Source organism: Eleginops maclovinus, chromosome 7 (genome assembly GCF_036324505.1).
Source record: "Eleginops maclovinus isolate JMC-PN-2008 ecotype Puerto Natales chromosome 7, JC_Emac_rtc_rv5, whole genome shotgun sequence".
NCBI lineage: Eukaryota > Metazoa > Chordata > Actinopteri > Perciformes > Eleginopidae > Eleginops > Eleginops maclovinus.
Window position 1 is genome coordinate 6,416,983 of NC_086355.1, and position 20,841 is coordinate 6,437,823.

The following is a 20,841-nucleotide window of genomic DNA, read 5'->3' on the forward strand; positions in this document are numbered from 1 at the left end:
CAAAAGGGGAAACCGTCTTAAATGTCATTATTGTGCTTAATTTCAAACCTGGAAAAAAAAAATCAGTCAAACAAACTACTTATAGTAGATGAACTACATTATTCAAAAGTTTACATTAACTTAATAACACGGGAGAAACAAATGGAGTGCTCTCTTTTCCCCTCTCCCCCTCTCCTGACAGCCAGTCGTATCCGTCTCATGCAGCTCAATGATCCAGTTATGAGTGATCCGACAGTGAAAAGTAAACATATTTATAACTAGTTCAGCTAGCTCCAGATGTCGGCAAGTTAGTTCAGTGTGTTAGGTCTTTAACTTGAAGTACGTGTTTTGTTTTTGGTGATCATGTAGACACTAGTCAGCTGACTCATCTGACATTCCTTACAACTTAAACCCAGGGAATAGCATTGGCACTACCAGATCACTACGTTGTTTACTAAATCTGAAATATTTCCCACTTAACTCACATGTTCGCAAATCTTTTTTGAAAAATAGATGTTAATTCAGACTTCCTGAATTAAAAAAAAAAAGCTAAGCAAGTAACCCTTACTAGAGCTTTAACGATAAGTGGATCAAGAGAAAAATAATCGCCAGGAAGTTGCAGTTGGCCCAGACCTCTGAAATATGGAAATCTTCTACTTGGTTTTATCCCATATTAAACTGAATATATGTGGGTTTTGGTCTGACGAAACAACACATTAAATACACCTGACGGACATTGAAAGTGTCAGGGTTTGGGAAAACAGGACCCAAGTGCAGCAACAGAGGGAGGCAGGTATGGGTACAAACGAAAGGCGAGCTTTATTCCAAAAGCTGTTTTTACAAAAATACGAAGTTAGGAAAAATCCAGGACATGAAAAACACTTGACTTGAACACATGAAGACGATAGGGAAATCCAAGACATGAAAAACGCTTGACTTGAACACATGAAAGACGACAACGAACTGACAGAGTACACAAGGTGAAGCAGGACTAAATACAAAGACACTAATCACGACACAAGCCACAGCTGGGGAGGGGAGGCAGAAACAGGAGGGCAACAGGTGACAAGAATGAAACAATCAAGGAAGGAAGGAAAACCAAAAGACAGGAAGTAAAACTACACATGACACAACAGAGGGAAAACCTTTCAAAATAAAACAGGAAACAGACAGAAAACAAGGATCATGACAGAAAGTCACCATTTGCTGAGAAAGAAAGTGCATTTAAAACAGGGAAGAGGTTTAAAAGCAATGTGTGTCAGCCATTTCTTTCACAAAAGGTTGACATCAAACAAGGTCATAAATGAATGTTTACTATGTCACCCGGTTACTTTATCACCAGGAGGCAGGTCTTGGTGATTGTGTGGTCTTATATTGTTATCTTGGGAAAGGGCTTGTGGACTCTTATCTCAATCCCTGTCATCATTATTCATAACTATCTTTTGCTAAGGTCTTTGAGAGAAGTAACATAGAGAGATACCAGAGAGCCGTCTCTCACTGGAGGAAGAGGCGGATTCTGACAGAGAAGTACACACTCTGGAGAGTCATTCAACGTGGAGTGTTTGGACAGCTGACTGCCACAGCTCTCATTCACAGCGGTCGAGAGACCAGGAACAAGACAGGCTGTCGGAAGCAAAAGGGTTAGGCAACAAAAAAAAAAACATCGCCAAAGGTTACCTCTCCACCCCAATGGCCCCGCAAGCAACTGTCTTTTAGAATACGACAGCTGAATCGAGTTGTGTAAAAGTGGAACGGGGTTTGGAAATGTTTAATTTCAGAATCACTTCATGCCTGAGGCAAAGCAGACTCTAAACACCCACGCTGGGCAGTATCAAGAGGAGAAACCATGTACCTCTGCAGGGAAAATGATGTGAGACATAGCCTCTATAAAAACGAGGAAAAGGAAAGAAAGAAAAGCTGCATTCAAATAAAAAGCAATATCACAGCAGAGGAAAGGAGCCAGTGAGAGTACATGATTTCAGCTTGTCATGGAGGTACAGCGTGCTCAGAGTGAGCCCTGTGGTTTTATGGGGTTTTTATTATGCTTGAATACAGGCTGGTGATAGATTGATACTCAGCTTCAACCAAATAAAAGTGAGACATTTTTTTTCTACAAGCATACTAGTGAATCGCATTTATACCAGACCTATGAAAGCAGTCTTTAAGAGAGCTACATGTGATCTCTTTCACAAAAGAGGAGTAAAAAAAGCACAAATAATGCATCTTTTCAGCACAAAATAAGCTATTTATATCTGTGGCCATCACAAGACCAATGCTTTCCTGCCCGGAGTTTATGGTATAAATCAATACTCTAGCTTTCACTAAAAGGTCAGAAAGAGATCTTCATTTCTGCTCTCACCCTGTTTACCCTCAAAACACGAACATTTGACACCCTTCAAACTTAAACAAACATTTGATTAAACAAATATATTTGCCCTTTTCAAAACTACGTTGCTTATTGCACTGAAACTAAAAACTAAACAAATGAGTCTGTCAACGCACTTGTTGCAATAGGAAAATACATTCTGAAAATAAGCAAAACACAGTTAAATTAAGAAGCAAGTTTAACAAATGTTCTATACTCATGTGACATGAGATAACAAGGTGAGCACATAGGACACCAAAAGAGTCCAGAGTAAGTTTAACTAAACCACGCAATAAATGACGAATATGTCAAACAACCATATATTGATGTTCAAACGATACCGTGTATTTTACTTTATATATCACTGAATTTTATTTACTATCTAAAAGCCAGTGATATTTGGACCTTCAGAAATAGCCAAGACCTTGCTCTGACCGGTTAAATACAAATTGTGTTGTTTAAAAAGGCAGCATGCAAGAAGAAAATGTTTGTTTCTTCGGGATGGCCCAAGGATCATGACCCAAAGTCTTTTAATATTTGATCCAATACTGAGAAATTCCTTTTTCCTTACATTTGCTTGTGTCTTCTTTATTTGCTTAACTTTTCTTAAGTTGCTGACATGTGTTGAGCTCCCTGAGTCACCATACAGCCAAGCATTTGCTTTTTTAGCAGCTGTGGTCTCCTTTTTCACAAAGGACATTGACATGTCTTGGTAGGAAAAGCAATTGGGTAAATAATAAAGTGGATGGGGGCTGAATTTCCTTTTTGCTTCAGTTTCAGGGCCCTTGTGAATGATCACTGTCACACGTGGCTTACAGGGACACTTGAATACAGCAGAGCCATTGTTAATGTAATTATTGCCACCTGTGATGGTCCTGTTATCACAACTCAAAGTCTACTGCTGTCAAAATGGCCCTTAGACCCTCCTATGGAGTTAAGGTTGTTGAGGATATTAGGATAGAAACTATACCATATTCTCATGCTTACAAAGTTCTACATTTAACCGTCTTACAATATCAACTGTAGGGAAAATGTAAAGTACACATAAAGGCTTCTTACGGAAAACTTGAGAGCCAAAGTTATTAAGTTTGTATCTTGAGACAACAAAATAAACGAAAGGGTTTGCTTTTAATATCCGTCCCGACTACAGATACTGAACTGTTTCAACAGGTGAAGCACACGGAACAGAGGACATCGTCGCCTGACCTTTGCTTAGCACACACACACTTTCATCAAGCCATGGACTAGTGCAGTGGGACTCATTGGACTCTTAAAGGAAAATATTTCATCAAGCTGATAAGCTCCACCATGATCACAACATGAAGCCTTGGCTTGGAATTTATCTAAAGGCTGCAATTATTTACACTCTGCTGATAACAAGTCACTGTAAGGCCCATTACCCTCACACATGGATTTGTTTAACCCCGGCAACTAAGGACACTAGTGTAATTAGCCTTAGCCCAGATGTTTGACAGATGTAAATAAAATATGGTTGATAATCTAATAAAATACAAGTTTATTAAGGGAAGTGAAAGGAATTGAATGGTGATACTATTAAAAGTGTTGCAAGTGCTGTTCCTTTAAACTGGGCTGACTAAATTATGGCTTACTGATTGGAGGTGGACTGCAAAGAGTGGAGATGAGATGGACTACATCATCTGCCATGCTGTCAAAGAGTGAACACCATAGGTAGGCTTCAGTGGTGGAATTTAACTAAGTATACTTAGTCAAGTAATACCACTCTGAGGTACTTGTACTCCAATATTTTCATGTTATGCTACGTTATACGTAGACATGACCACATATTGGAGAAAAACATGGTTTACAGATTGAGTAACTAGCTACGTATGGATTTATAATACAGAATATAAATCAACCAATAAATCATGATGTATTAACATAGGTTAAACCACCCATTCAAGTAATTCAAATAATCCTCAACAAGTGCAACATTAATAAATACAAAAATGTAATATTTTCAATCTGATACGGGCAATACTGGGAAATGACTACTTTACTGTACTTGACGTATTTCTTGATGCCAATACCTTGTCACTTTTACTTGAGTAACATTTTGAATTTCGGACTTGTAACAGTATTTTTATAATGTATTATTGCTACTATCACTAAAGTGAAAGGTACGAGTAGCCTACTTCTTAGTCTTACATCTCTGGAAGGCTACAGGAGTGGGGAAGAAACGCATTTTAAAAAAATGTTAACAATGCAAACGAATGCCCCTTGTATAATGCATGTTGCACCACGACAATTAAGAAAGATTTGAGATTTTAGCTTTTAGTACAAATCTACTGGGTTAAAAGCGGATGACTTCTGATGTAACACCTGCTGTTCCATGGCATGCTGCTGCTGCTGGTGCTGGTGGTGGTGGTGGTGGACCCACGTCAGCTTTTGGTCTACCAGTTTGTTAACTAGGCCTTACAAAAAGAAAGAGCCAATAACACCCTGTGTGATAACCGCGATGACAGATCACACTTTAAACATACTGTAAATACCTTTGCCATTCTGCCACGCTGTGTACCAGGACAGGCTGAGGAACGACGTGAAGAAAATAATCGCAGTGGCCACAGTTCCATTTCTGAGCCTCATCTCATTTCAGCGGTGCCTCTCCTCGGCTGCTAAGTGTCGGGGACCCCGGAGCTGCCGTAGCCGCCCTGCCTGCTTCTTTTCCGGCGTCAGGGTGTGAGGATGGGCGTAGGCGCATGCATATGGGGGCGTTAAACGGTTAACGAAACGCTCCAGTTAACCGGGGTGAGACGGGTGCTTGGGTAGCGTCTTCTTGGGTCGTTGTGTTTTTTTCGGAGGGCTGTCAAACTGCCTCCTCCTGTATCGTCCTGCTACGTCCTTAGTCCTCAGTCAACTGCATTCCGTGACACGACACTTTACATGGTGGTTAAGATACAACCTAGCTACGGATACTAGACATTGTATGTTATTTAAATACAGGCAGAGGTTAGCTACAAGTTAAAGGCAGAAGGCATTGGAGTGTGGGACGGTTAGTCCTCCGGGATAGGCTGCTCGCGCTCTGACGTGGTGCTCCGAATGGCAACGCCCCAAATCACGTTGATTCCGCTACAACCAGCAACAGATAGAAAAATAAGAGCAACTATATCCTAAACGTGACACTGAGAAAAGATATCGTGTGTGTGTGTGTGTGTGTGTGTGTGTGTGTGTGTGTGTGTGTGTGTGTGTGTGTGTGTGTGTGTGTGTGTGTGTGTGTGTGTGTGTGTGTGTGTGTGTGTGTGTGTGTGTAAAAAAGAGGTATGTGGTGGAAAATAAATGATACAACGAGAAACTCTCTCACAATAAATAATATGTTTTCTCGAAATAATAAAGCAGTATTTTAAAAAAAATGAGAAACCCTCTTGTTGGAGTTGGTTATGCATTATAATGTCTTAGTATTAAAATGAGCAATGATACCATAATATAGTGTGCTGTTTATAAATAATCAGAAAACCAAGTCACTATTTTGAAATATTAAGTAGTTATTTTTGATATATTAGTGATTCATTTAACATAGCCAGTATTTTCTGATAGCAAGTTAATATTTTAAGTTAAGTTTCTAACTATATAATGCACATTTATTATTATTATTATTATTATTATTATTATTATTATTATTATTATTATTTTATTTTCTATTTTAATTTTTTTCATCTCATTGACCGAAATGGGCTTCCATACATGTCATGATATAATTAACAAACACAACATAAAGGCACATTAACGGGATGGGCTATGTCATCAGGTGATTTTTGACAAACAGCAGTGGTGATTTTAAAAGTTAGGACAGTGAGCCAGGAAAATTATTAATGTCGATAAAAAACGACAATTTATCGCTTTAGTTTCACAGTTAATCAATGTAATGAAAACCTTCTAACATTTTTTTATTTTTAAATAACCTTAGCAACATCTTTCTGTCACGAGACTTGTGACAACATGTCTTCCGGTGGAGACTTTCAAAATAAAACGATTATACCTGTGGTGCAATACGTGTATTGAGTAACTCAAAATGCTCGCTTTTTTAAGCTGGGTAAAAATCAATAGGTTTTCGAGTTGTTTTTAAAAAAATATTAAGGTTCTCCTACTCCAGACTGGCGTTTATGACACCGGAGGTCGAAATACCTAAAATGAAAGAGCAGTGACTCTTAATTTGAGAGGTATAAAGCGCGGCCAGGCATTTAACCTCATTAATCTACATGCAATTTGGATTACCTTTTTCAACTGGCATGTTTAAGCGTCTTTGAGCATTAGGAACAACGCTATATAAATCTTATATATTATTATTATTACTATTACTATTATGTATAAAACTAATGGCACTGGCAAATGTTTAATAAGAAGACAGCCCTATCATGTATTACCCTTCATCTTCACATAGAAAAATAAGGATTGTTGTTTATTGAAACATATTTCTGATAACAAGTATGGGAAGACATCAATCCAACTATAAATTCTATCAACTATTATTGTTCTACCTTCACAACAAGTTGATATTTGTTGCCAATGATCATTTTTGTTTCATAGTCTAGCTTGAACTTTGCATGCAAGCAGAACTACATGGTCAAGTTAGGAATTAAAAAACACTATTGATGGGCTATGTTGCTTTATTTGTATGCACACAATATCAAAACGTCATACTTTGCCTGTAGGATCCATTCTTGAACTGCGACAGTTGCGTGTGCTAACATTCATTTTTTCGAACAGCATAAATGTTTTAATACACATCCATCAACTAGTAATCAGTGCTTATAGAGAATATATTACAGGACATAGGATTCTCTATGCCAGCTGTATTTAGACCATTCAATTGAACTAGCTTATGGACTTGAAATACATTCACACACCAAAGAAAAAACTATATTTGTGATGAGCCGAGTTAAAAGGTCAAAAGAGAAAAGTAAGTTTAGAACTCAGTTTCAAAAATCAAAAAAAGCAACATGTAACAAAAGTCACAATATGGCACATTGCTGCTTTGGGAATTATTGCCCCTTATAAAGTGACGTTTGTAGTGTAATCAGCTGACGTATGATCTCAGAAAGGTGTAGCTTTAAAATAGTCCTCCAGGGGAATGAGTGATATGCCTCCGATCCAGTCCTGCAGCCAGACCTGCATCAACTCCAGCTTCATGAAGAACCAATTGTGTCCCACTGGCCACTTTGCCATGACAGGATGTCTGAAAAAACAAGAGCCAAACATGAAGATAGCAGCCAAAATGTGCACAATTGTGTTGTTTTCCAATGTTTTCAGAGCTGCATGGAGCCAACATGTATTTAGGATTTCCTGAGTATCTAACATTATTTAGCCACTTTAAACACATAGGATGTTATAATATATTTGTGACGGTGCACCATAACTTTTAATCTAAAAACATCATATTTTTAAAATCATAAAAACAAATATATTTCCCTTAAGGAAGGAACATACCGCTCAGCATGACTCATGTATGCAATACTGCTGCTACTTTATAATTCAAAATGTTTTGGCAGCATTTTTGATTGGTCAGCACCTTTTAAACATGGCTTTTAATTCAAAGTGCTACTAAACTACTGTATGTGCAAGACAACAAAATCTAAATATTTATCATAACATAAATAACAACTCCACTTTTAAATATTGGGACATAAAATGAAAAATCAATAAGTCAAGGCTAACGGACTGCATAGGATTTTCCTTTTTGCTAGATATCCAATCCTGTGATTTTTGATAGTATTGGATTGCATTTCGTTGTCCTAGTACTTGTACTCTGTGCAATGACAATAAAGTTGAATCTAATCTAAAAAAAAATTGGCTCATCCAAGTTACCTTGAGAACATTGCCTCCTTTGCAAACACAAGCTCCTCAGGTGCGACCTCCACCATCTTGCCGGTAAGAGTGAGTCGAGCACACCTTGGATCTTCTGGATCATACACCATTTGCCTTGAAACACAGAACACCATGTTTTCATTAAAACACTCAATAGGGGTTATAGTTTTTCTGAGCCTCTTAGTCGGTGCAGAAAGGGCACAAAGCTGATACTAAACAAAGTATCAAAAAATAGGGGTGTAAACATCCATCATTCTGGATCCATGTGTCATTCAATTATCACTTATCTTACATCATTGACTTACATCATCTTTAGAATATTAGAAAAAGCTGATCTAAATGTTACAGCTTTTGTTAAATGGGAAATGACATCATCATATGATCACACTGCGTTCTAAGATCTTTATTATGTAAATGTGCTTTGTTACATATTACTAAAATCCTATTTTGTTAATCAAATTACCACCCAACAAACCTTGGAGTCAGGTGGTATTTAAGCAGGAAAAAAGTGTGTATTGCCTACATTATGGAAAGAACTTGGAGATAAAGGGGCCTGCAAGTTAATTTCTGCCTTAAGACCATTTAGCAAGCTATTAAGTGTATTACTAAGTTAGGGGCTTACCTGCAGAATTCTCCCTCAGCCTCTGAGAATGTGAGAGAAGCGTAGGGGTTCATTCTCAGGTCTGACACAGTGTTGTCCATTGGAGTAACATAGAAATAGACGACTCCAGTGCTGTTGTCACCTGGTCCATCACTCACTGAGAAGATGTTCCCAAAGGGAAGACCTTTGATCTGTGCAAAAAGTAGGAAAATATATCTTGTAATACATTGCTTAAGAGCAATTTTAAAAGACTTATCTAGTGCAGAGATTGGTTGGTGGTTAACAGGCTGTATCTGCCACGGAGGTCATGTCATCATGATGTGAAAAATAAATGATTGCTTTATATTGACTCGTTATTTTTAGACATTGAGCATTTTTTTTACTTTGAGCACTTACATTTCCATTATTTTTGGCCAAAATATTACTATTTATTGAGTAAATAAAGGGTGCAGTATTTCCCAACCAGAATTGCACAGACGGCCTTAAACAGTATTTAAATTCAGTAAGAAATATAACATACCAAATCAAAACCAGAAACATTTCGGATATACAATATGTCAAACACTCAGATTAAAACAATATTCCTGAGGATTACTGTAGTGGCATTATGCAGAATGATCTTTAAAGTGTTGAAAAAGACGATTGTTTATGTTTTGATGTATTTTCTTTGCAAGATTAGGAAAAAAAATCAGGGACTTCAGGGGCATTCTTGTTAGTTTTGTTGTGGGACAATTTAAAACTGTATCATTCTCATGGGAACATAGTGACCTTTCATATATCACAGCATTACTTTGCACAGCTGCTTCAATATTTATTTGGAGGTGGACACAGTACTCAATAAATGGCCTATGGGCAATAACATTTAAGGGAAACAGATAATGCTGAGCACTACAGTGGGTAGGCTAATCAGAACAGGTGAATTTTGAGGAGGGATTTGAATTGAGTGATTGTGTCAGACTGTCGAATGTGTGGTGTGAAAACTCCTTTGTCAAGGGCTTTAAATACATTATAATGCATCATATTTTTTATTTAACTAATGTTGCAGCTGGTAGTGGTAATACTATCTGGTTGTTGACATACTGCTTGGTAGCCTTATCCACAAAGATACATCATCATTTACGTGGATTGATTTGAATGTTGCATTAAAACATGAATGTTACCACATATATCAACTAAAAGTAAAAATATTATATTGTAGACTGTACAATAGAACTACAAAAAAAAGTACCTCAAATTGTATCTGTATAGAAGTACTTGAGTAAATATATCTGCCCTCTACAACACATCCTCAGTACTTGTAAAATGATTGCTATTACACTAACACACTACACTGGTTTAATGTCTTTGCTCACTCTTTTGTACTTTTACTTGAGCAAGACTTTGATTCCAGGGAGTTGACTTGTAACAGAGTATTCCAACACTCTGGTACTTCTACTTTTACTAAAGTACATGATTTAAGTAATCCTCCCACTTCTGTACTAAAGTGTTGCAAGTATTTTATCTTTAAGAAAGTGCTTTATTACAGTAGTGTACCTTAATAAATGTAGTTTTGCTAGAACCTTAAGTCTACTCTTACTTAAGTTTATTATTCAAATTTAAAAATTTAGCATGTTGCTAACTATACCTAATAAAGTACGGGGAAGTAATTAAATGCATAGGAAAATTGAGACCACTGTGTACCTTTTCCTGAGTAGAAATGGTGGCCAGATGTCCCCAGTCGCTGTTGTGGGCTATATATCTGGCCGTCCTCGCTGTCTCCTGGTGCGGGGGAGGCCCACTGCTGCTGCCGGCCTTTACCTTCTCCAGCCGGTATGAGAAGAGCCGAGAGGAGGAGAGCTGCGCCACATTATCGGTCTCCGGCTTGGCCAGCTCTCGGGGGCTCTCCACGATTTCTCCGAGGACGTTAGAGGCCGGGTAAGCCTGCTTCCACAGCCCGGCTCCGTCCACCAGCAGCGCCGGGGCGACCTCCTCCTCCGACAGGTCTGCGTCCTCCACCACGTCGTTTGAGGAGACGACCCAGGACACGGAGCTCCGCAGGGTGTAGCTGTTACTCAAACACAGGACGCTGGCTAACACCAACAGGGGAAAGTAAGAGACCCTCATAGTAACATTGAGATCTGACTATGGCCGCTGGTTTGTTTACAACCTCACGTGTGTTTCCTTTATACAGCCATGGTGTTAGCTTTCGTAAGTCAAGGAGATTTCATAACAGAGAGCAGCTTTACAGCGACACCTTCTGGTTCTTATGATAAAGTCATTTTTAGAATCAATCCACTTGTTCAGAATGATAGAAAAACTGCTCAAATGTTCTACTAAAGTAAAAGAAGCTGTACAAAATTGTTGGAAAGGATACTTAAATATAAATCCTGTATTCAAATACATACAATCCAAGTATTGGTAAGAGAATATACTTCACAATAACCTTAGTGAATCATACCTCAGACTTTTTAAAAAAAGTTTTACTTTAGATAATATATATCAATTCAAGTGGGAGTACCTGTATGTAACACCCAATATTTCAGATTTGAATATATTTATGTATGACTAGGTTACGCTCACTTTGTAAACTCCATATCTACTGGATTTTGGACTCAGGAATATTTTTTGCTCCGCTGCCTTTATTTCATATTTATGGTTACTTTAGTCTAAAGATTAAGCCTTGACATACAAAACCCAAGATGAGCCTATGATAGGTTAACTAGTGATTCCATGGTCAAAGATAAATCTGAGGAGTCGCATAATCAAAGGAGTCGTAAAAGACATGTTACATAACTAGCAATAATGTAATTATTTAGACTTCTGGAAATAATCCATTATGAACAGTTCACAGCCTACAGTAACTCCCCAATATAAAACAATGGTTCCTAAGACATAATTTGCTTTAGCACCCATTATTCTTTCAAATCAGTATTGAGTAGTAAAATGATTTCCAACTTGACCAGCTTAGTCCTTACATCCACTAATTGACTAATGGAGTATTAGTTTGTGTGGCTGCTTTTAGTTAAGACACAGATCTGGTTTGTGTTTTGGTAATGGAAGTGGGTGTCCCATGATAAAGCTTGCTGGTAAATATGTGCCAAGTTTACACACAGTGAAAAGGTGTATCAAAACACTTTAACCATGGCAACATTTCATAAGGTCTTATGGAAATACTATAACCACCACCAGCCCCCCCACATAAACTCTCATGTCGTGTTGATTCTCCTCAGCTCTCTTCCATTCAGCCACTTGACAAATGACACAAAAAAGGAGCATTAGAATCTTTTATTATTTAATGTAAACTATTAACACGCCGAATCACATGAAACATCATTAAGAAATACAATTTATCTTGATGTGCTTGTGGTGGGGACAGATTATATTACACCCTAATATATTCTCTGTCTCTCATTTTAACATTAACACTTAACAAATGAACAAAAAACACAAACAAAATGGCCTGAACCAAAATGAATCAACATTTTTCTGACCGATTAAACAGATCTTCAACATAACAATACTTCTGTTTTCCCTCTCACTCCATGGACTTGTCACTCCAGGCCATTGATTTTCTTTTGGCCAGCTCCATCCAGGAGGGCTGGCCGCTCTCAGACTGCAGCGCTGATGGCATAGGAGGTGACGATGAGGGCGATGAAGATGGCACCACTGTTTTCCGTGGCCATTTGTCCTCACGAGGTCTGTCTGGAATTTGTGTGGGACTTGACTCTGAAAGAAGAAACTTGTGTCACATTGCTGCACATGGATATACTTAGTACTTCCTCACCAGTTTTTCTGCAGTTGTTATTTAAATATGTCAACACACCTGCAAGTTTTACCCCTGGTCTTCCCTCTGGTTTGACGTCTTTGCTTAGAGGCGTGGTTTTCACTGATGGGGATTCACCTGATGTCTGCACCTCTGTTTGAGCTTTCTTCAATTCCACCTGAGGAAAACAGTGAAGTCTGAATTACTTTTCATCCAAAACAGGAGTAGTTAAACATGTAGGTAAGTCAGAAATGATATTCAAAATATTATTTGTCAAGATATCCAATGAATAAACCAAAACCAACATCCTTCTAACAAACATTCAATCTTATTTACACTGCACCATAGGTCTCAAATGTTGCCTTAAAACTGTTGAAATACATAAATGAACCACAACATTGCACTAGCTGACATATTCCTTCATTGGGATGAACAAGAACCATGTAGTTTATGATTAGTCAACCACACACAATGTCCTGCGATGGGAATACTCTCCACATTCCCTTCCATTTGATTAATGATTCTCAAAACTACAGCTGTCTAAGGAGGTTACTTAGCCTTTTTTAAATCGTACAACTGTATTGGTGACCCTAAGTGCTTTTAGCGACTGTATTATTGTTACACTTGGTTTGGAGCTCAGCGAGTATTGATAGAAAGAATATTACACTCTTTGTTTTTGAATTTTCATGGGATTTGTTGACTATAATAAATAAATAATATCTCTAGCAGTATGAAAGACAGCTACAAAGAAGTACCACAAACCCCCTTGGTTCCAGCTGGATTGTTCCACTCTGCCCGCTTCTCCAAAAATGCAGCCTTCTCGCTTACTGCCCCGGGCCAAGCTGCCCGTCTTCCTGACTGCGATGGACCCTCCTTCTCCTGCACGGTGGTCTCTTTTTCCCCTCTTCCCAAGGCAGCCACCGGAGGAGAGGCTGAAGCCGATGTAGAAACTGAGGTTGATTTGAGCTGGTCGGCGGCGTTAAGACCTCGATTGCTCCAGGAGGGTTGCTGCTGAACGGAGGAAAGGTAAGATTGTGCGAGAGACTGTGTGATGCTCCCCTGAGTTAACTGAAATGATGTCTCTGTTTGTGCAGAGGAGTGTAAAGGAGACTGGGCTGTCCTGGTCTGCACAACAGGTTGAGACGCAGACAGCGGTTCATTGGTTGGTTTTGCTGTTTGTGGATCTTTAAAGGGGTTTGTCTGAACAGGAGATATCTTCTGTTGCACTGCAATGACTGATGGTTTAACAGTCTGTGTTTCACTTCCACTTTTCTCTGTTTCTACTTTCACTGCCTCAGTTGAAGGCTGATTTGCAGCCTTCTCGCTTACTGCCCCGGCCCAGGCTGCCCGTCTTCCTGACTGCGATGGACCCTCCTTCTCCTGCACGGTGGTCTCTTTTTCCCCTCTTCCCAAGGCAGCCACCGGAGGAGAGGCTGAAGCCGATGTAGAAACTGAGGTTGATTTGAGCTGGTCGGCGACGTTAAGACCTCGATTGCTCCAGGAGGGTTGCTGCTGAACGGAGGAAAGGTAAGATTGTGCGAGAGACTGTGTGATGCTCCCCTGAGTTAACTGAAATGATGTCTCTGTTTGTGCAGAGGAGTGTAAAGGAGACTGGGCTGTCCTGGTCTGCACAACAGGTTGAGACGCAGACAGCGGTTCACTGGTTGGTTTTGCTGTTTGTGGATCTTTAAAGGGGTTTGTCTGAACAGGAGATATCTTCTGTTGCGCTGCAATGACTGATGGTTTCACAGTCTGTGTTTCACTTCCACTTTTCTCTGTTTCTACTTTCACTGCCTCAGTTAAAGGCTGATTTGCAGCCTCTAGTGGTGTTGAGCTTTGTTGTGTTTTTACAGTCTGTGTCTGTGCTTGTGTTCCACCCTGCACCTCTGTCTCCGCTTGTGCTTGATGTCCAGGAGCTGTCGGCCCGCCTGTGAAATCTCTGGGAAATCTGCTGGTAAAAAGCTGCTGGAGGCTCCTGGTCTTTTCCATTGCTAAGCTCATCCAGGAAACCTCAGATGAGGCCGTCGGAGGGGCGGGCTGAGGCTCCTGGGGCGCAGGGACGACAGTTTCAACTTCTTTTACATTTGAGGAGGTGGTTTGTACTTCTGTTGCTATCATGTGAGCATTTCCCGTAGATGGAGGGTTGTTCTTCAGTGGAAAGGTGATGCCAGACGGGGCTGGATCTAAGGAGTGACACAGTTCAGTTAGACACACTTGGTTGGCTGCACTGTTAAGGCTAGAATGACCTTTTAATAAGTGCAAAGGTCTATTGTCATCAGTGCAAATCTTATCACTCTTGTGTGATTATTTACTATGTGCATGTGTGCAGTGTCTAACCTTATATGGAAAGGAAAAAGGATAGGACAGAAGCACAGTATTCTTGTGTGTGTGTGTGTGTGTGTGTGTGTGTGTGTGTGTGTGTGTGTGTGTGTGTGTGTGTGTGTGTGTGTGTGTGTGTGTGTGTGTGTGTGTGTGTGTGTGTGTGTGTGTGTGTGTGTGTGTGTGTGTGTGTGTGTGTACCTGATGGTCGGATGTCTCTTATTTCTGGTCTTTTAACTTCCTCACACACTGGTGCATTGTTAGAAGAGGCGTCAGACTGACATTTCATTGACAGCGATGTGGACCGCAGTTTAATTCCAAACGCCATCTTTCCCTCATCATCCTCCACCTCTCGTGCTTCCACCGCCTCCTCCAACACCTCCTGGCTGCTCTCAACTTCCTCAACTTTGACAGCGCCTGTAGCTGTGGTCACATGTTTATTAGACGGTGTCACTGATTCCACCTTTTTGAGGCTGTCCCCCCTCGCCCATGGAATAACCGGGCTTTTGTTTACACCTCCTTCCTGTCTAAGTCTTCCCACAGCCCCTTTAAGTTCTTCCTTTTCCTTCATGCTTGAAAATAATTTATCCTCTTCTCCCCTGACTGTCTTCTGCCGGGCTTCAGTGTTTTCGACAAAACTGCCTGATCGGGGTCTCTCTCCAGACCGGTTTTTGGCAGAGGTGATGGAGAAGTGGAAGGAGCCAGATCCTGGGGGGGGTCTCTTTATTCCTGTTGTGATTTCTGACTCGCCTTTGAAGGGGAAGGAGCCAGATCCTGGGGGGGGTCTCTGTATTTCTCTTGTGATTTCTGACTCGCCTAGGAGCTGCTGTGGAACCGCGCTCGAGGGAGTGGGGTGCTGGTCAGATATAAACATATTTCTCTTGTCGTGGTACAGTAATTGTATGTCTAAGTCCTCTCTGCTGTCCTTCCGCTCTGACTGTATGAAGGACGAGTGTGGCCGCTCACTGGGCTTCACATCTGCTGATCTATTGGGTTTTACTCTGAGTACCTGGGAGGGTACGAAGGGCAATTTCCCAGGAAGCTCCTTTGGGGAAAACGGCAGGCTGGATGATATGGAAGCTGCCTCTAATGCAACTGGTGCCACCTCCGGGGGTTTTTTAGGAAGAAGCTGGGATGTAAAAGGAATGACGTCCACTATTTTTTCCAATGCCACCTCAGCTTCAGTAATAAGCTGCTGCGGTTCTTCTCTCACAGACTCAGGATGGTTGATGTTGTTCAGGCTGTGTAATTGAGGTCCTGAGTCATTCTGCAAAACAAGACATAGAAAGAGTATAAGGAAAATGCAGGAAGTGTGTTTCTCTTCTGGTGATAAAATGTTCACTCACTGCAGGGGGAATCTTCTTGGTGCTGGCTCTCTGGTTTCTGGGCTTGATTGACATCCGGTGGCGCGCAGCAGATGTATCCAGGCAGGGGGTGAACTGGGCTGGAGAGCTGAAGTCTAACGGGGTCTCAACCACAGAAGAAGAGGAATTGGGGGAGACAGAAATAGGAAGAGGGAGGGAGGGACTCAGGGGCACAAATTTGGTCGGTGCAGGTTTGGGGATTGGGGAGAGCGGACGAGAGGATGGCTGGGATGTGGTCTGAAAAGAAAGAATAATCCTAATATAACACTGCAAAAAGCGGGTGAATGAAGACATGATTTATATCTGACACCAAGCTGTGCATCTCCTACACCCCAGACTCTACATTTTAGGCTCGATTCTACATTTACTGTACCAACTAGAGAACAAAAGCTACTAAAAACACAGCAAAGAGCATTACTTTAACACTGTTCCTACATTTCTATAGTCTCTCGGGGTTATTTTCAGTGTATTCCACTTGGTCCTGCTGCTGTAAGTGCTCACTAGATTAATCTGTGTATAAAAATAGTCCCCCAAAAAATGCAATACTTAGCAATGTAAGCAATGCTAAGACACTGCAGTGCACAGCTGTTTGAGGATAACTGTGCATAAAACTACATAATGTATGTGACCTATTTTCTAAGATTTGCACCTCAAATAGTAAAACTTCAGCTTGGTTTGGGCAGAATATATCGGGAGTCCAACTAAAGCAATGTTGGTTTCGGCCTTTTAATGTTTTTTCTTGACTTATCTTTCAACCTTTATCTTAAACTAAACTCAATCCTAATCTTAAATCCCTAAGAATTTAGGATTCGAACATTTCACAATTCCACACAAAGAAACATACATAGTTCATTGCGTGTTGCATTTACCGCATTGCTTAGCATGAATGTGTTGTCACAAAGTGAAAAGAGGACACGTAAATAGCAGCGGAGTCTCATTACTAATTCTGCTGAGGAGTAATTCTCAAAATCATAAAATAAAAAAGGTACCCCGAAGTTGGGCAACATGTCAGAAAAATATGTCATTAACAGTTTATAAAAATCCAAGGGGATGTTTTTTTTTTCCGTTCAAAGAATATATCATTTGGTATAATATGAAGCAGCTTAAAGCAGCAAATCTCTATGTTTAAATTCAATCTTGGTCACTTTTGGCATGAAAATACACCAATTATCAATGTAGTTTTTGTAGCCCTTTTCCCAAATACTCCTAAACTGAATTTGCTCTGATTAAATAGGAAGGTACCTGACCATGTGTCACTTCTGTTGGATTATAAGTCACCTTGCTGGGAGTCCCGGAGGCCTCTGAGGGGCTGTGGGGAAAACGCTCATCCTCGGAGCGGCTTCCCACATCCTCTGGACGTCTGACTGGCAGAACCAGAGGCGGCGGTCCCAAATGCATCTTCTGCTGCTGCAGCTTCAACTGTGATACCAGAGGAACAGGTGCTTTTTTAGAAACTGCATTGTAAAGGTGACAAAAAAAGTGTCTTAGAGTTAAATGCTGTACCTGCAGAGCTTTGATCTTGCTGTGGACGTTTTCCTGCGATAAGACCCTGGCTGGCTCAGCGGCTGTCAGGTCCTCATCAGCCAGGAAGATGCTGTCATGGGACAATGCCCGGAATCCCATGATGCCTTGAGAGCATCTGTGGCAGCAAGAGTGGAAGAACAGAAGATGGACAAGGGTATAGAGTCAGGACAGGTGTGTAGCTGTAAAGCAAAAAATGTACACCATCTTGTAGACACTCACGCCAAATCCTCATCAGATCCGAGTCCCTGTCCCGCGGTGATGTCACTGGATGACTGGCTGAGTTTGGCCTCTGCCTCTCCCCCTTCTCTCTTACTTTTCCCGAACAGACGAGTTTTCAGAGACCTGAGTTTGGACTTTTTATGTCCTGAATGAGATGAAAACAGATCCAGGTCACAGCAGCTCACACTCACACACACATGCAGAACTCACAAGGTATTCTCCTCTCTACACCTTTTATAGTCTCTTTTTTTAATTGTCACCCCCGACGCATGTCCTTGACTATAAATGGTCCTTGAATTGTGCTAGTCAATGTGTCCTTTATTTGATTAGCTATTCTTTTTTCAAAGATTTGCTTTCTTCACACCATAAGAATCAGAATCTACTTTATTTCCAAGTCCGTTTGCAAATACAAGGAATGTGCTTTGATGAATTGGTGCCCATCATAAGCATAGTGATAAATAAAAATAGAAGCAAGTAACTAGTAATGCATATAAAATAAAGAAGAAAAATATGAATAGTATGAAAACATACTATAAAAATATGTACAATTTATCTGAATTCATTTGAAAAAGTGGTAGTTTTGTGCAGAAATGTGCAAAATTCTCCAAGGAAATTGCAAAGGTTCACAGTACAAATAATAGTAAAACTTACAGAGATATAGTCCCAAAGATTTGCAATAATGTAACACATCCGGCTGTTTTATAAAAATGCATGACAGATTATCCTACCTGAATTATCCTCAGTGCTTTCTTCTGTTTGTCCAGAGAAATACTCCATCTGTCTGATCACTGAAATCAGAGACAACAGGAATAAAGACACCGATAATGGGAAGAAACCGGGCCAACAAAAACCTCAGGCTAACACTTTCTAGAGGCCGTTGTCACATGCTGGAGGCCAGGTCGTGGTGTGAATACTCCAGTGGTTTGTTCTCTGCTCTCTGGCACTTATTGCACTCGTGCGATAGCCTGAAGGAGTGAGTCTGGACTTGCGGTTCAAAGGTTTATTGGTATTATCAGAAACATTTACTGTCGCTAGGTGGGGCGTACTGAGCGGCTCTTATATTCTACAATAGCTAATAAAAGATGCTCTGATTGCAGGAAAATATGCATTAGAAGTCCATTAAATGCCGAAAAAACACAATTACAATAATATACACACATATCACTCAGGAAGCAATGCAGCCTGAATTAAGTTTTGTAGACAAAGCAAACACTGCAATCTCACACTTATGCGAAACTATGTCTGACAGACATCCATATTGGGTTTATGAGTTACTAAGTTTAAGGTGCTTGTTTCTTCGTTGTTTCACAGACTTTATTACGCACCGTGCTCTACCACTAGTGTGCCATTTGAGTCACACTCTTCTCTCTGTTGCCGAGGAACTGCTAACAGAGTGTGATCCTGTACGGTCTGTGCGCTTGATAAGACAACATGTGGCAGGTTATGGGTAAACATGCAAAGTCCACACTTCCTCTCTCATATCGCCTGCTCTCACAATACAAGCACGCCCTGTTGAAAGGGATGGAAGCGTATGAATAACCTAGGACAAAAAAAGTTGCATGTGACTTACATAACATGTGAACCTCTTGTCCTATAAATTCAACTTGTGTGTGTTTTTGAACCGCTCACGAATCATACCTCAGAGTTTTATCAGCATATAGCCCCAACAGAAACAACGGATAATCCAGTGGATTATTGACATTGCACAGAGATCCTTGTGAGATTTCAGAGCACCATACTCCACAGCTTAATCATAAACGCCCTCTGCCAGGTATTCACATTCACAAGGCAAAGTATTTGTCCTTTTCAAGGGGTAAAACACGCATTCCCACACTATTAGGTAAAATCAAAAATGAACTTACCCAGCGTCTAACAGCAGCACCTCTGCTTCTCTTCCTCCTCTCTGGGACGAGTTGTGTTGTCGTCTTTGTCACTGTCCTAATGTCTAAACCTCAGGCTGGAGTCGTCCCCCATCTGCAGACGGAGGGAGATGCGGAGGGAAGGGAGCGAGGGAAGGAGCAAGGACAAACAGAAAAGAAAGGCAGAGAGAGAGAGAAGGACACTCCATGACAGGGTAAGCAAATGCACAAAGAGAAAAGAGGACAGAAGAGAATAAGAGAGGCAGAGCGAGAGGGGGAGAGAGAGGGATACTCTATTACATTAGTGGCACACTGTGGCCCTCTGCGCTAAGCTCCTTATAAAACGCTAACCTGATTTTAGGCCCAGAAATGAGAGTAGAGGGAAAGAAAAAATAAAGCTCCAGTAGGAAAGAGGACAGGCATACAGGAATTACGGCTCAGAGGACTGTTTACACATTACACCCCCAGGCCACCACAGAGAGGAGTCAGTGTGTGTGTGTGTGTGTGTGTGTGTGTGTGTGTGTGTGTGTGTGTGTGTGTGTGTGTGTGTGTGTGTGTGTGTGTGTGTGTGTGTGTGTGTGTGTGTGTGTGTGTGTGTGTGTGTGTGTGTGTGTGTGTGTGTGTGTGTATGAAAACATTACAAAAAATTCCAACCAGAAATTTGCCATCTCTCAGCCCTGGGGAGATGCAGAGTTTTCAGGAAAATGCACCAAACAAAAATAAGATAAAGCTAAAATATGTTGTTGTGTTATTGCACAGCAGTTATAGATATGAGTTTTTGTTTGGATGTCAACACAAATAAGCATGCAAAATGTGTATGTGTGTAGCATGTTTCCTATATATCTTTTTATTGCTTCTTATTTCTTGACTTATATTGTCCATACATGTTCTCTGTTCAAAATACAGCTTCATATTTTTACATGCAGTGTAAATACAGCAAAACAAATAAACGTAAAAACACAAAAAGCAGGTCATTGTTTACCTACGGTACAAAAGAAATATGAAATGGTGTCTTCACTGCCTTGTAAAGTCAAGAAATTCCAAATAAA

General features: G+C 40.4%; 3 protein-coding genes across 5 annotated transcripts in view; all 3 read right to left on the bottom strand.

Moving 5' to 3' along the window:
• The window catches only part of mgat4a (alpha-1,3-mannosyl-glycoprotein 4-beta-N-acetylglucosaminyltransferase A), a 31,307-nt gene extending 25,940 nt beyond the window's left edge, over positions 1 to 5,367 (bottom strand). The window contains exon 1 of the mRNA XM_063887999.1: positions 4,855 to 5,367. Within this exon, the coding sequence (XP_063744069.1) occupies positions 4,855 to 4,948 (94 nt within the window). The 5' untranslated portion in view covers positions 4,949 to 5,367. The remainder of the gene's footprint in view (positions 1 to 4,854) is intronic.
• Positions 5,368 to 6,948: 1,581 nt separating this feature from the next.
• On the bottom strand, positions 6,949 to 10,972 carry creg2 (cellular repressor of E1A-stimulated genes 2). The gene is made up of 4 exons (XM_063886992.1): positions 10,446 to 10,972; positions 8,787 to 8,956; positions 8,165 to 8,278; positions 6,949 to 7,535 (listed from the first exon to the last, which is right to left on the bottom strand). Exons 1-4 carry the CDS (start codon positions 10,866 to 10,868, stop codon positions 7,394 to 7,396), a joined length of 849 nt encoding a protein of 282 aa, XP_063743062.1. The 5' UTR covers positions 10,869 to 10,972; the 3' UTR covers positions 6,949 to 7,393.
• Positions 10,973 to 12,014: 1,042 nt separating this feature from the next.
• Positions 12,015 to 20,351, bottom strand: cracdla (cracd like a). 3 transcript variants are annotated; one of them, XR_010166149.1, is made up of 10 exons: positions 19,796 to 20,351; positions 18,662 to 18,721; positions 17,934 to 18,078; positions 17,694 to 17,829; positions 17,469 to 17,609; positions 16,173 to 16,427; positions 15,028 to 16,093; positions 13,263 to 14,690; positions 12,568 to 12,685; positions 12,015 to 12,470 (listed from the first exon to the last, which is right to left on the bottom strand). XR_010166149.1 is itself a non-coding variant. In XM_063888261.1 (10 exons), exons 2-10 carry the CDS (start codon positions 18,708 to 18,710, stop codon positions 12,280 to 12,282), a joined length of 3,522 nt encoding a protein of 1,173 aa, XP_063744331.1. In that variant the 5' UTR covers positions 18,711 to 18,721; positions 19,796 to 20,331; the 3' UTR covers positions 12,015 to 12,279. The 3 variants fall into 3 exon arrangements, 2 of the variants coding, with proteins under 2 accessions (XP_063744331.1, XP_063744332.1); XM_063888261.1 differs by having other exon boundaries at positions 13,270 to 14,690; positions 19,796 to 20,331; XM_063888262.1 differs by lacking the exon at positions 19,796 to 20,351 and having other exon boundaries at positions 13,270 to 14,690; positions 18,662 to 18,901.
• Positions 20,352 to 20,841: the final 490 nt, after the last annotated feature.